Source organism: Xenopus laevis, chromosome 2L (genome assembly GCF_017654675.1).
Source record: "Xenopus laevis strain J_2021 chromosome 2L, Xenopus_laevis_v10.1, whole genome shotgun sequence".
NCBI lineage: Eukaryota > Metazoa > Chordata > Amphibia > Anura > Pipidae > Xenopus > Xenopus laevis.
In genome coordinates, this window is record NC_054373.1 from 57,700,666 (window position 1) to 57,715,394 (window position 14,729).

At 37.7% G+C, this 14,729-nt stretch overlaps 1 protein-coding gene across 1 annotated transcript in view; it reads left to right on the forward strand.

Annotated features, from left to right (window-relative positions):
- The window catches only part of myom3.L (myomesin 3 L homeolog), a 60,303-nt gene extending 47,865 nt beyond the window's left edge, over window positions 1-12,438 (forward strand). Inside the window, exons 32-37 of the mRNA XM_041581913.1 lie at window positions 216-321; window positions 1,520-1,683; window positions 2,338-2,374; window positions 3,145-3,167; window positions 5,113-5,168; window positions 11,598-12,438. Of these exons, the coding sequence (XP_041437847.1) occupies window positions 216-321; window positions 1,520-1,683; window positions 2,338-2,374; window positions 3,145-3,167; window positions 5,113-5,168; window positions 11,598-11,903 (692 nt within the window). The 3' untranslated portion in view covers window positions 11,904-12,438. The remainder of the gene's footprint in view (window positions 1-215; window positions 322-1,519; window positions 1,684-2,337; window positions 2,375-3,144; window positions 3,168-5,112; window positions 5,169-11,597) is intronic.
- Window positions 12,439-14,729: the final 2,291 nt, after the last annotated feature.

Below are 14,729 nucleotides of genomic sequence, written 5' to 3' on the forward strand. Positions count from 1 at the left end.
CAATTGAGAGCTAATGTTAATGCCTCACAGACACAGGTATTCACCACTCTCAACATATTCAGGTCCTTCTATTCCATAAAATGTTAGTACAGGTATGAGTTTGTTCGTGGTGTCCCCAGGAAATGCCCTCTCTGAGATCCACTATTGTTTAAGCCTTTAGAGCATGTATGCCATATAATACATTTGTGGTCTTTGAATGAATCCTTTCCCACCAGCTCTGTCTGCCTCCCCACTGAAATGCCAAGGCACGCTTGAAGGGATCAAGATTTACAGTGATGTGAAATGTTTTATGGAAAGAATGAACCCAGTTTGGCACCACAAGTATGTTCATTATTTTTGTTCAAGAAGTAGCAAAATACCCTTGAGACAAAAAAGAGGTTTATTACGTAAAGATAAATAAGCCCAACATGATTCCAAGGTTTTTCCTCTATCATTCTTTAAAAGAGAACCATTACCTAACAAAGGATTAAGCTTCAAATGCTGTACTTTATGTTTTTGGGTAATTGCGAAAATCTATGCCTCCAAAGATGCTCCCCAGCTTTCTTTTCAACTAAGACACCAGACATGCTCTGACATCCTTAGGCCGCAGAAATTAAAATAGAATTTGTCTGAATGTGTATTTTAAAGGAGTAAAAGTTAACTTTTAGTATGATATAGAATGGCCAATTCTAAGCAACTTTTCAAATGGTCTTCAATTATTTCTTTTTAGTGTCTCTGTCTCTGACTCTCTCCAGCTTTCAAATGGGGGTCACTGACCCCATCTAAAACAAAAATGCTCTGTACGGCTACAAATGTATTGTTATTGCTACTTTTTATTTCTCATCTTTATATTCATGCCTCTTTTATTCATATTCCAATCTCATATTCAAATCAATGCATAGTTGCTTGGGTAATGTGGACCCTAGCAACCAGATTGCTGAAATTGCAAACTGAAGAACTGTTGAATAAAAAGCTAAATAACTCAAAATTAAAAAAATGAAATGTTGACGTTTATACAGGAAAGGGGTCTTCCAGATAAGCAGACAACAATATGGTGGGTTGACCTGTCCACTACAATGTATGACACCAGAAACATGGTGCAGCTCTTTTGTGCAACTTGGACCCTGTAGTGTAACTTGAACAGACCTCACAATCACTTGGGGGCTCAGGGAATGGTGGACCTTAGGGGATGGGGCTTATCCCTCTGCAGAGCTAGAGCAATGCCTCCGCTATATGGGATATAACAACATACAGCATTTCTAGCATAATTATTTTCAGATTTTAGTTTTTCTTTTCTTTTCTCTCTATGTCCTGCTTTTATTGCACCATTAATGTATTATTTATTTAGCAGTTTAAAACATTTAAGACATTTCTCTTTATGCAAAAAAAGAACAAAGAAATATTATGCTTAAAAATGTGACTATCATACTAGTCCTGGATAAACTTTTCATTGTTTTTCTTGGAGGTGACCCTCTTTAGCAGCCAAACAGAGTGACATTTACAGATTTCTGTAATGCTGTTCTTGCTCTGCTTTTCACAGAGATAAAAAACTGTCCAGTACCGAGAGGGTCAAATCTGGAAGCACAGGGAATCAGGTCTGGCTCCATATAGCCAGCCCTACTGAATCAGACAAAGGGCAATATACTCTAGAGCTGTTTGATGGCAAGGACATCCATAAACGCACCCTTGACCTAAGTGGCAAAGGTAAAAAGGAACTGTTTATTCTTTTTATTGATTGCATATCATTTTGGTATTGATCATTTCACTCGTGCCCTTCTTCTCATTGCCCTTCTCTATAGTGTAAAGCTGCTTAACTTGATATAGTATATATATAGTATAAAAATTAAATCTGCACAGACCATAAATCAAAGAAATTGGCTTGTAGCTGTTATCAGCCTCCAGCTCTTAAAACACCAGCACATACAATTTGTAGTAGCCAGAAGTCCCAGATGGTAACATGTCTGTAAATAAATCATAATGTTTGATACCTTGGATATTATTGATTAAAAAAAAATCTATCAAACAAAGATGAAGAACCTTGTACTTAATGATAATAAATTCAAGATGATGTCAAAACAATTTTTTTAATATTTTAATGTTTTTAGTATCCTTGAGTTATGGTATACCATATGACATAAAGATTCCTTATCAGTCCTGATGCCTATAAATTGAATATTATCAGCTCATTAACATTTACAATCTTTGCTACTCTTTTTTGAAGACACTCGACTTAGCCCTCTGGGAAAAAATATATTTTGTATATATTGCTTGCATGTTCCAGCATATAATTTTTAATTTCAGTATTTGTTTCAGAAACCACTGAGTTTATTACACTATATTTTCTTGGTTGATTTTCAGTGTTTGAAGCTGCATTGGCTGAACATCGGAAACTCAAGTAAGTTGTTTGTTGAGTGATATTATATTAAATGATATAAGCTACAAAGCATAATGTAAATATTTTCTACCACACACAAAAATTCTTGTGACCTTTTCCCGCTACTCTTCTAATAAGGCTTTCCACAAGACATTGAAATATTGTTAGTGGGATTTGCTTCCATTCATGCATAAGAGGGTAGACACTGATGTTGGCATAATCAGGCCTGCCTCACACATTGGCATTGGCATTCCAATTCATCCCATAGGAGTTCATTTTTGGTTAAGGTCTGGACACTGTACAGGCCAGTCAAGTTATTTCATTCCCATCTATGCAAACCAATTCTGTATGGACCTTAATTTGTGCATGAGTTATTATTCTCCTGAAACAGGAAAGCATCTTCCATTGAAGCACAGAATTGGCAAGAATGTATTTACATAGTATAGTAGCATCTGTATCAGCAATGATGGCTATGCCTTAGATATCCAATTCCAGTAACTAGCAACGGCACATACTTTTGGCCATATTGTGGAATATACGCTTTTATTAATAAAATCATCAGAGAATAACTATACTGTTAACAAATCGCTATTCCTAAAGTGTATACTGCCATGTGACCTTTTGTCAGAAAAGCAGTAAACCTGACCACTAATGACAAAAAGACTTTACAGTATAATAAGTACACATATAGCTGCACACAATATGAAGTAATGCATCTAATAATGCATCTAATAAATGAATCAACAGTTTCATTTGTTTCTGAAATCTATTTTTTTTTTATTTACCTACAGGGAAGATGCAATTATAGAGAAAAGTAAGTAAGGTGTAATAAAAATGTTTGTAGGAATATAAGGTCAATTAATAGCACATTTTCATCATGATGGCCTCACAAGATATACAGCTGTGCACAGATAATCAGCATTGGGGTGCAGGATCTGGTCCTTACCCACTAGCCATAGCATGAGATCATGTGCAAGAAACAGATTATGTTGAACAATACCTATGTTTCTCATGTTCTTTTATACGTATATAGAGGCATAGCTCAACTTGAGATTAGGCAGGCTATTTAGGATGCTTATGCATAAGATATTTATCGATGTAGTGCACCCAACAGAATGCTCAGTACAACATAGTAATATAGTAACATAATAGATGAGGCTGAATAAAGACACTGGGCCATCAAGTTGTGTCCAAATGTAACCTGTCTAGCTGCTAGTCGATCCAGAGTAAGGTAAAATATTTGAATTTCCTTCACCATCAAGAATTAGCCTAACTTAATCCCATTAGGGCCATAAGTGTCTTGCATATTTTTAAATTCCACTTGCATAGTCTTAAAATTATCAACAATAAATCTTAGCTGCCCAGGTTGGCATATTTTTTAGAACCCTCTGCATGTATGACACATCCTTAGTGGACTTAATCATCCTGCAAGTTTTGTGTCATCTGCAAGCACAGATACTGTATATTGTTTAAAATGCCCTCCCCTAATTTATTAACGAACAAGTTAAATTACAATGCAGAACCCTGCGGCATACAGATAAGAAGCTTGCTCCCAGAAGACTGTACCATTGACAACCAGTCTCTGTAGATAATCATGTAGCCCAGTGATCCCCAACCAGCAGCTAGTGAGCAACATGTTGCTCTCCCACCCCTTGGCTGTTTCTCTTAGTGGCCTCAAAGCAGGTTCTTGTTTTTGAATTCCGGGCTTGGAAGCAAGTTTTAATTGCATAAAAACTAAATATACTGCCAAGTAAAGTCTCCTGTAGGCTGCCAGTCCACATAGGGGCTACCAAATGGCCAAACACAGCCCTTATTTGGCACAGCAAGGGTCTTTTTCATGCTTGTGTTGCTCCCCAACTCCTTTTACATTTGAATGTGGCTCACGGGTAAAAAAAGGTTGGGGACCTCTGATGTAGCCAGTATTCTATTCCTGTGCAATCAGCATTCCAAGACCAACATACCTTAGTTTAAAAAAAAACAAATGCTTATGCAGGAAGCTTTGGCACAATCCATGCAGATCATTTCTACAGCAATCCCACTGTCAAAGCTCACTCATCATTTAAATTTGTTTGATATCATCTGTCCTTTATAAAATGGTGCTGTTTACTACTTGTTTACTACTACTCTTAAGTGGGCTCCCTTAACAAACCTTCAAACAACTCGCCCACAACAAATGTCAAACTTACAAGCCTATAATTGCGAACTAAAAATCCAAGCTTGCAGATTAATAGAATAAACAATATCTAGGTTTGCATTTTGATGTGCCGATAGCAAATAGCAAGCATTGCTTAGAAACTTGGAATCAGTCCAACTGCATAATATGGATAATTTATGATTATAACATTTGTTACAATCAATAGGTTACCTCACCACAAGGGCCTAGGTCATCAGCATTAATAATGCAGAACCCACATCAGTTGTATTTTTAACTTTTAAAATAGCTAGATTACGACAAAAGCTTTGTACAGACCTAAACTGTACTAAAATCTGTTCTTAAACATTTTTTCTTAAAGGAAAGTGTTGCTAACCATTCAACATAACCATTTTAAGAACACTATTGGTTGTCAAGTTTTTAAAATTGTTCCAAATATTTAGAAATTTGTCCATGAAAATACAATACGGTTTCCATAGATAACTAATATCAGCAGTTCTTGTTTCTCTTATACCAATTTGTCATATGACATGTCTGGTCACCAAAGCTGGAGAAATAATTAAACAATTAAAAGAAGTATTTCTAATGTAGAACATTGTATTTTCAGATCGTGCTAAAGTTGTCCGAGGTCTCCCAGATCTAGCTACAATAATGGAAGACAAGGTAATCTTATTTTATTTTTAATACATGTGACATGCACATTTTTCAGAATTTTGTATTTATTATCTTCTTTCACATTTTCAATAGTTTAAGAGTGGATGTGGACTGAAATACCCCAAAACAATAAGTCTCAATAGAATGATTGCTACTGGGTCTACATTCTTACAGTATTATACAGAGACTAGAAGAAGCAGATGCAGTTTGGCAGTGCATTAGACATATATTAATAAGGGTAGTGCTTGAGATAAAGATGTCCTTTTTTTAGCAATAGTGGTTTTTCCCCTCAACCAACTGTAAGATTTATATATATTAATAAATCAAATCTTACACTACAAACAGTGTTGAACTGGGGGTGCTCCAGGGCTGATGCCTCAGCTGCAACCCCTATACGCCATGCCTGGGGCAAGGGAGGTAGATCAGCGGCAGCGGAAAGGTAGGGAGTGGGTCTGGGCCGGCTGGCACACACGGGCCTGGGCCTACCGGGTTTTGTCCCGGTGTCCCAATGGCCCAGCCCAACCCTTCACTACAAAATAGGCCTGAAAGTGTTAATACTGTGCAATACCCACAGCAGCCATTCAATATGGTTTCATGGCTCATTGTTCCATTGTTCCAATTTCATCATGATAATAATAGCTAATTGCTCAATGAAGAAAATGAGATCTAAGGTTACTGCCAGAGAGGAATGATTCTCGGCCTCTGTATTAACGCAGGTCAAGAATCAGCCGATCTGCTGGCCTCTGCTCCCTCCTTGTCTGCACCAAGAAGCACTGCATCAGCCTAGGTGCTGACAGCAGATTTCGACAGGGAAATGTGTGATTATGTATTTTTGCACCAAAACCTGCTTTGTGTGTCTGCACCCAGGCTGAAACCGTGCCTCTTGGTGCAGACAACGAAAGGAACAGAGGCCAGAAAATAGTATGCTTAATGTACTGGCAGTACATTTAAGCTGCATAGTCACAAATGTTATTGAGTGCACTAGTAGTTAGTCACCAGATATTAGGAGCATTTGGAATTGATCCCCAACCAGTAGCTCGTGAGCAACATGTTGCTCTCCAACCCCTTGGATGTTGCTCCCAGTGGCCTCAAAGCAGGTGCTTATTTTTTAATTCCAAGCTTGGAGGCAAGTTTTGGTTGTTTAAAAATCAGGTGCACTGCCAAACAGAGTCTCAATGTAGGTTGACAATCCACATAGGGGCTACCAAAGCCAATCAAAGCACTTCTTTGGCACCCCAAGAACATTTTTCATGCCAGTGTTGCTCCCCAACTCCTTGTACTTCTGAATGTTGCTCACAGGTTCAAAAGGTTGGGGATCCCTGTGCCATAGACACATGGCAATTCGTCAATTCGCTAGCGTTGGTCATTTTCGTTACTTCGCAAATTCACTAACGAATGCTGGCGTAAATTCGCTAGTGTTACTTCGCACCCTTACGCCTGGCGAATTTTCGCAACGGACGTAACTACGTAAATTCACTAACGCGTGCATTGTACTGAACGCTACCTTTTACGCTAGACTTCCTTCGCCACCTCAGACCAGGCAAAGCGCAATAGAGTAGATAGGGATTGCTTCAAAAAAAGTTTAAATTTTTTCTAAGTCCCAAAAAACGCTGGCGTTTTTTCTATATTATGGGTGATAGGCTGAAAAAGATCGAAATTTTTTTTGGGGCTCCCCTCCTTCCCCCCTACATTTGCTAACTCATGGCAACTTAACTATACAGTGGGCACATGTGTAGGGCAAAAAAAAAAATTTTATTTGATGTTTTGAAGGTTTCCCAGGCATTTGTAGTGATTGTACGTATTCCTCCATTGAAATTTGAATTTGGCGCTGTATGCAAATTAACCATCGCTAGCGTAACTTCGCTTCGCTTAGCGAATCAACGCTAGCGCAACTTCGCAACCTTACGCTACCCCTGAGCGCAACTTCGGATTTTAGTGAATTTGCAGAGCGCTGGCGAAACTACGCCTGGCGAAGTGTGACGAAGTGTGGCGAAGTTATGCCTGGCGCAACTACGAATCTTAGTGAATTTGCCCCATAGACTGGATGCATCACCTTTGGAGCTTACCCTAACAGAAAGGCAAATGCTATTTTTTTAATTATAAATTATATTTAGGCATCTAAAAATGCAGTCTTTCAGAATGTTCCTTTGGTTCAGAGTGTACAGTTGTTCTTAAAGTTCATTTGTAACAGTGTCTAGCAATGGTTGTGCAAGATGACAGTCACAATGACCTCTGTTTACATAATTCTGCACCAGACAGGTCATTATCCCTTCAGATTCACTATGCCTGCTATTTACTCTCCAAAATTCCTGTGTTGGTTTCATATACATTTTTCCTACATTTAAAAAAATATTCAAATGTACTCCTGTTGGCCCTATCCTAAACCCTAACACCTGAGAATTCTGCAATAAATAAATGAATATGAATAAATGAATACATTTATATGAGAGTGCCCAGAAAGTTTTATTGTATACCAGTAGATTTTGAGGTAGTGACCAGTAGATCATAGCAGCCCAGCTCTGTCCACAAACATAAGATTACCCTTATCAGTACTTTTCATAATTCGTAAAAGGCCTTGGGCAATGGGTAATTTAAATCAATCAATATGTTTTCATATATGTAAAATTCTTGAGCAGTAGTCTTGTGCTATGGTTTTAAAAACTCCTTGATGACTTATAAAATGTTTGTATTTTACAACATTGGGTACAGTATTCGCTATATAAAATTCACACACTACAAAGATAACCAGTAAAGAAACAGCCTCAAGTGTAGATGCTAGGGGCTCCAGAGTACCAAATTATCATTTAGCAATAACTTTTAAAGAAGCCTTTCTCCAGAACTTTACAATACACATATTTTAATGGGTTGTATGATAGAAGTGACGACACTTGATCGAGTGTAGAATCATCAGTTGACAATAGTTTAGTTCCAGAGAGATCAGTTTATATGTCCCACGAAAACAGCAGAAACACGTAGTTTTAATGCTTGTCTTTTTTTTTATATTTTCTTATTTCCTATTTTTTTTAAAACACTGAAATGCATAATTCACACCTACAATATGAAATGTTTTCCTTTAAAATGAGATTTCAGCAACTGTATTTCAATTATGCAGATGGAAATGTTTTCTTGTTTTTTTTAACTGCACTGAGTTTGCTATTAGCTCTGCTGTTTTCAGCAATCTTTTATCTGTTGTCCAAACAAAGCCTCACCTAGTTTTTCGCATTCAGTGGAGCCTTCGATATATCAAAATCCTCAGCATTTTTGTATACATTAGTAGCTATGTGGCATAATCCATGTTGTTAATGTGCTATACTATGGGCTCCAGCCTGCACTTTTCTATTGTTTTAGTAAATCAGATTGAGATTTGTTACTGTCTAAGGGCAGAGACACACGGTCAGATTCGAGGAGATTAGTCACCGGTGACAAATCTCCTCTTCATCGGGGTGATTAATCTCCCGAACTGCCTTCCCCTGCCTTCTTGCCAGCTACAATTTAAATCCTCGTGAGGCAAGTTCGGGCGACTTCGGAAAACGAAGTGCTGCAAGTGCTATCCCGCTGGCTATTTACATTCTAGCTGGTGGGATGGCAGTTCGGGGATATTAGTCGCCCCAAAGAAGTGGAGAGTTCGGGCGACTAATTTCCCTGAATCTGACCGTGTGTCTCTGCCCTAATAAACTGAGCAGTCCTTTGCCTAGAGTGAAGCCATTGTGGAACTGTATTTATGTATTTCTAAGGTCTCAGGAGCCCTAATTGTTCTATGCCGCTATCGGTTGTCACTGCAATACAAATATTTCTATCTAACCAATGAATCCTATCAATTAAATAACCAGACTGAACAACACTACTTGTGGAAAATAAGAGGGACCAGATGTCACAGGTTTATTAAACATTTAGCATATTAAGTCCCCTCCACCCAGTTGACATCACATGTAATTTTTTAAGAGCATCTACCAAGGAGGAGCTCAGAGCCCTTTGCCCTGTTCTCCCCTGGTTTCTATCTTCACAGTGTGCCCCATAGTGATCCATACCCCAGGTTTCCCATCCCCTCTGGTAGTCAGCAATACCTAGCCCCAAGGACAAAGTGGGACATTCACTAAGATTCGTTATTGCGCCAGCGGCCGCTTCGCCGCGCTTCGCCAGGCGTATTTTCACCAGCGCTACGCAAATTCATTAAAATCCGAAGTTGCGCTCAGGGGAAGCGTAAGGTTGCGAAGTTGCGCTAGCGTTAATTCGTCAAGCAAAGCAAAGTTACGCTAGCGATGCTTCATTTGCATACGGCGCCAAATTCAAGTTACAATGGAGGTATATGTAGCAGCACTACACAAGCCTAGAAACCTTCAAAACAGCAAATACAATTTTTATTTTGCCCTACACATGTGCCCACTGTATAGTTAAGTTGCCATGAGTTAGGAAATGTTGGGGGGAAGGAGGGTAGCCCCAAAAAAAATTTCAATCTTTTTCAGCCTATCACCCATAAAAGATGAAAAAACGCCAGCGTTTTTTGGGACTTAGAAATTTTTTTTTACTTTTTTTGAAGCAATCCCTATCTACTCTATTGCACTCCACCTGGTCTGAGGTGGCGAAGGAAGTCTGGCGTAAAAGGTAGCGTTCAGAATAATTTCCGCGTTAGTGATTTTGCGTAGTTACGTCCGTTGCGCAAATTCGCCAGGCGTAAAGGTGCGAAGTAACACTAGCGAATTTTCGCCAGCGTCCATTAGTGAATCGGCGAAATTAACGAAAATGCGCTATGCTGGTGTATTCAAGCTAGCGTTAGACGTTTCATGTTTAGTGAATTTGCCCCAATATGTCTCATCTACCTCCATTTAAAGAATTGCCATGTTTTTGCCATATTTGTTTTTAGCCACATTATAATGTTCTGTCTAGAATCACAAGTTTGTAAATTACAACTATATCGGTGATCTTATAATGCATTGGTGCTTATAAGATTAGTTCTTGGGGCAGTGTTGGTATTAATGATGTATTTAAATGCATCTTGAATTCAATAATAATCTGTTTGCATGTTATCACATGAGTGCCTTTTTAGTTTTTGTATTCATGTTGATCTGACTTAAAATAAACTTCCTCCCATATTTAGTAGTGACACATTTTATCATCCTCATAATCACAAATTGAAATGTTCCACTTATGGTTCCAGGGCCAGAACTAGGGGTAGGCAGAAGAGGCAGCTGACTAGGGTGCAATAAAAGGGGAGCGCTAGGCAGCTACCTCTAAAATTGTCTCCTGCCTACCCTTAGTTGGCACCTCTAAGTCTTATTCCCCTTCCTTCCTTTCCTCCTGACACCCTCCCCTACGTCGATGTCCCTCCATCGCCCCCTTCCCTCCATTGCTCTCTTCTCCGTCCCTTCCCCCGTCACTCAACCATCTCTGTCGCACGCACATGCGTGCATGGGGGCGGGGCTTACTGGCCCCGGCCCTGAATGGTTCCATGTGCCCAAGGCTCAGGGCACATGGAGCTTTGGCTTCACTGCTCTCAGACTGTGTTTTCTTTTGCAGGCTGAGCGAAGCAGATTCATTCCCTTCCCTAGCACTGTTGATCTGCTGAGAGCAGTGGAGCCAACACTCCATGTGCCTTCAGTCTCATGATATTGGTACATAGTATTTTTCTCCATTGTGTCCTCAGCCTAATACTAATGGTATAAAGTATTTTTCTCCACTGGTGTATAAACGTCAATCTACTACCTTATGCTCCCTATATGTGTGTGTGCTGACAGCATTTCTGTGCCAAAATCCACTCTGAGTGTAGGATTTGCGGTAAATCCTTCGAATTCGATATTCGAATTCGTAGGATTTTACTTTGAGGGTCGAATTCGAGGGTTTATTAACCGTCAATATTCGACCCTTAGTAAATGTGCCCCATAGTGTGTGTTGAAAATGTTAATGAATACCATAGCGTCCTTCATAGTTAAAGGGGTGGTTCACCTTTAAGTTAATTTCTAGTATATTATAGAATGGTCAAATCTCAGAAACTTTTCAGTTGGTCTTCATTAATTTTTGTATAGTTTTTGAATTATTTGCCTTCTTCTTCTTCTGACTCTTTCCAGGTTTCAAACCCCATCCAAAAAAAACAAATGCTCTGCAATACTACACATTTATTGTTATTGCTACTTTTTATTACTCATCTTTCTATTCAGGCCCTCTCATTTTCATATTCCAGTCTCTTATTCAAAGCAATGCATGGTTGCTAGGATAATTTGGACTCTAGCAAATAGATTGCTGAAAATGCAAACTGGAGAGCTGCTGAAAAAAAGCCAAATAACTCAAAATCCACAAATAAAAAAATGAAAACCAATTGCAAATTGTCTCAGAAAATTACTCTCTACATCATACTAAAAGTTTACTCAAAGATAAACAACCCCTTTAATGACAATTACCATGAATTTTAATATAAAAATAATGCTTGCTCTTTTTTTTAAACAGACCCTGTGTTTAACATGTCATATATCTGGAGACCCAACACCAGAAGTTTCATGGGTAAAGAATGAAAAAACTGTAGTGTTCAAAGATCGTTATAAACTGGATATCAAGGGGACTGTGGTTACAATGACCATAGAAAAGATATGTGCTGATGATTCTGGAAGGTACAGCATTACAGTGAGAAATAAATATGGTTCAGAAGTTGGGCAGGTGACAGTAAGTGTCTTCAAACATGGAGAAGAGCCAGAAGAGCTGAAAAAGTCATGGGACAAAACCCAAAAGCCAAAAAGCCACGCACAGCATAGTTAAGTTATTAAAATGTTCAGTTCAATGTAGTTAAGTAACAAGTGAATTTTATTCACATAGAAAGATGATTATTGGCTAAGGTTAGAGTGGCTTGTTCTAGCAGGAATTAAAATCTTATGATTTAAACAAAAATCTATAATTTCTACTATTGTATATCAGCATGCAGTAGTTCCTTGAATTTTCCAGCACGTCCTTGCTTATTCATGCATTTTTCGCTCATTGGAACTATAAAATGTTTTCCAAATGTATATTCAAAACTGATACACATAATTCAAGCCTTGTCTATTACAATCTCGATACAATATTGACTATGAAATGCTTAAATGGAAGGTATAAACAAGAACGTCCTGTATAATATTTTGAAGTGGTTCACCTATTTTTCTTCTGGCTTTTGTCTAATAAAAGCACATTTGGTTTTATATATACTAAATTAGTGCAATTTTTAACACCAAATAACAACTGGCAAATCTTTTTAAAACTATTAAAAACAGTTATCCTCCCTTATAAACTATAATAAACATTACATTTGTGTGTTTCAGTCCTTTTTTCGTTTATGAAATTGTCACTTTCTGGCACAACTATACCTATACCTTCACTAGACAATTGTTGTTAAAGTATGTACTGCTTTTCATGAAGAAAAACAAACTCCTATATGTAATAAAAGGTACTACGTTTGCCCAGGAGCAGTAACCCATAGCAACCGATAAGATGTTTGCTTTTAAACAAATGATCAGTAAATACCTGCTGATTGGTCTCCTATGAGTTACTGTTCCTGGGCAATCTAAGGGGCATTTTTATTAACATTGGAGGTAAATATTTCCGGAGATCTCTGGAGATATTGCCCATAACAACCAATCAGATCTTTGCTATTTTTTTCTAAATTGTAGATGACTAATTGCTGATTGCTCCAGAGATTTCCCGATATATTTACCTCCAGCAAACATGCCCTTAGTGTATTTTATTACATAACCCCTTAAAAGTTTAGTGTATTAATATTTCTGTTGTGTCCCTAATTTTCAAAAAAGCTGCTGGCAACAACCACAAATATTCTGTTGCATTTTTAGCTTCCACAAATAAACAAGGTAGTGTTTGAAGAAAAAAACATTAAAAAGTTGTGTGTGTTTTCAAAATGTGAAAGAAAATTCACTAATGCTGAGAAACAGAATTTTAATGTATTAAAATGTAAGGTAGAAATTAAAAAGTGGAAACATTTAAAAAAAAACACAAGCAAGATCCATGAATACAATGTACTACTTTATAACCATAATAGTTTTTCTACAATACTTGTTTCCCACCTGTTCATATCACTATCCCATAAGGTAAAGCATTGCAAAAATGACATAACTATAAGCTTTATTATCATGGAAAGCAAACTATGAATATGCCTTAAATTAGAGAGCAAGGCACAGAGCTAGTTGATTTTGCTAAGTTCAATGAAAAGCATAGTTAAAATGAAGTTAAATTGTGGTTAAATACATACTATGGTACTGCTAGTAACATTTCTATAATTTTAAAAGTCCTGTCAGTCCATGGTTATGGAAACTTCATTACATTAGCCATAAGTTTACTATGAAGAATGCAGTCTTGCCTGATGATACCTAGAATGAATTTAAGGTACTGTATATGAAAGCTGTTTAAAGAATACTCTTGACAAATTTGGTTTGTCTATGTCTTATTGTTAAGTCTTATTAAAAGGTGTACAATAGAATGGTAGATACCAATGTTGTATTAAATGTAACATGCCTATTGTTCCACACCCTTTTTCTTAGCTTGGTCATAGATAACTATGCCATCTAATATTTCTGAAGTCTTAAACCACGTGCCTTGCATCCTGGGCACTAACATATGTCTTCCTGAATTTAATTGCAAGACCAAACTCAGGATTATTCAAGGCAATGACTTGGACTCCCTAAAGAGCCCTTTCGATATCAGTGCAACACTTTTCTAATGAGGTGTTAGAGAGAGTATAATCAATATGGTTTTTTTTCTGTCATATTTGAAGTTTATTAATTTAAACATTAAGGGGGTTATTTATCAAAGGTCGAATTTTAGAGCATTGTGAGGTTTTTTAGACCTCAATTGAATTCACAACTTGAATGGTTTCTAATTTAAGGAAAAACTCGAATTGAAAAACTTGAATGAGTGAATTCGGTGTTAACAACCCAAAAACTCAGATTATTGAATGAAGTCTATTAACATCGTCAAATTGTACAAGAGACCTCTGCCAATGACTCCTATGTGACCTCCACAGGTTTTAGATGGTGTATTTTTGGATTCGAGCTATTTCCAGTTTCAGGGTATAATAAATCTCGAAAAACTTCCTTGAAACTCAACCTTTGATAAATGACTCCCTAAGTAGTTATTAACATAGTGTAGTAGTTTTATACTCTATAATCAACCTTTTTGTGAAACCACACTCATGTAGGGAAGTGCTCTTTTCCTCAACCTGCAGCTACCCCTTAGCTAGTATTAAACAGTGACACTCTCAGGGGATTGAGATTGGATACTCACAAACGTTTTATAAAACTGCAAGCCTTGAAAGAACTTCTGCTTCCCAAATGTAAACAATAATAGCTATATAGATGGTTAAGATTGCCTGTAATCAGTCTCTACATAGTGTCATGCTACAGATCGCGCTAAACCAGGTTGATAACTCTTGCCGGCATTCCAACAGTTGCGTGCTATACAGGGCTAAACCGGATGATGTCACAACCTATCGCCTACCTGACGTGTTTCGTCTGGACTTCTTCCTCAAAGGCTTCCCCAAAGCCTTTGAAGAAGTCGTCCAGACAAAATGCATAGAGTATAAAACTACTACACTATATTATA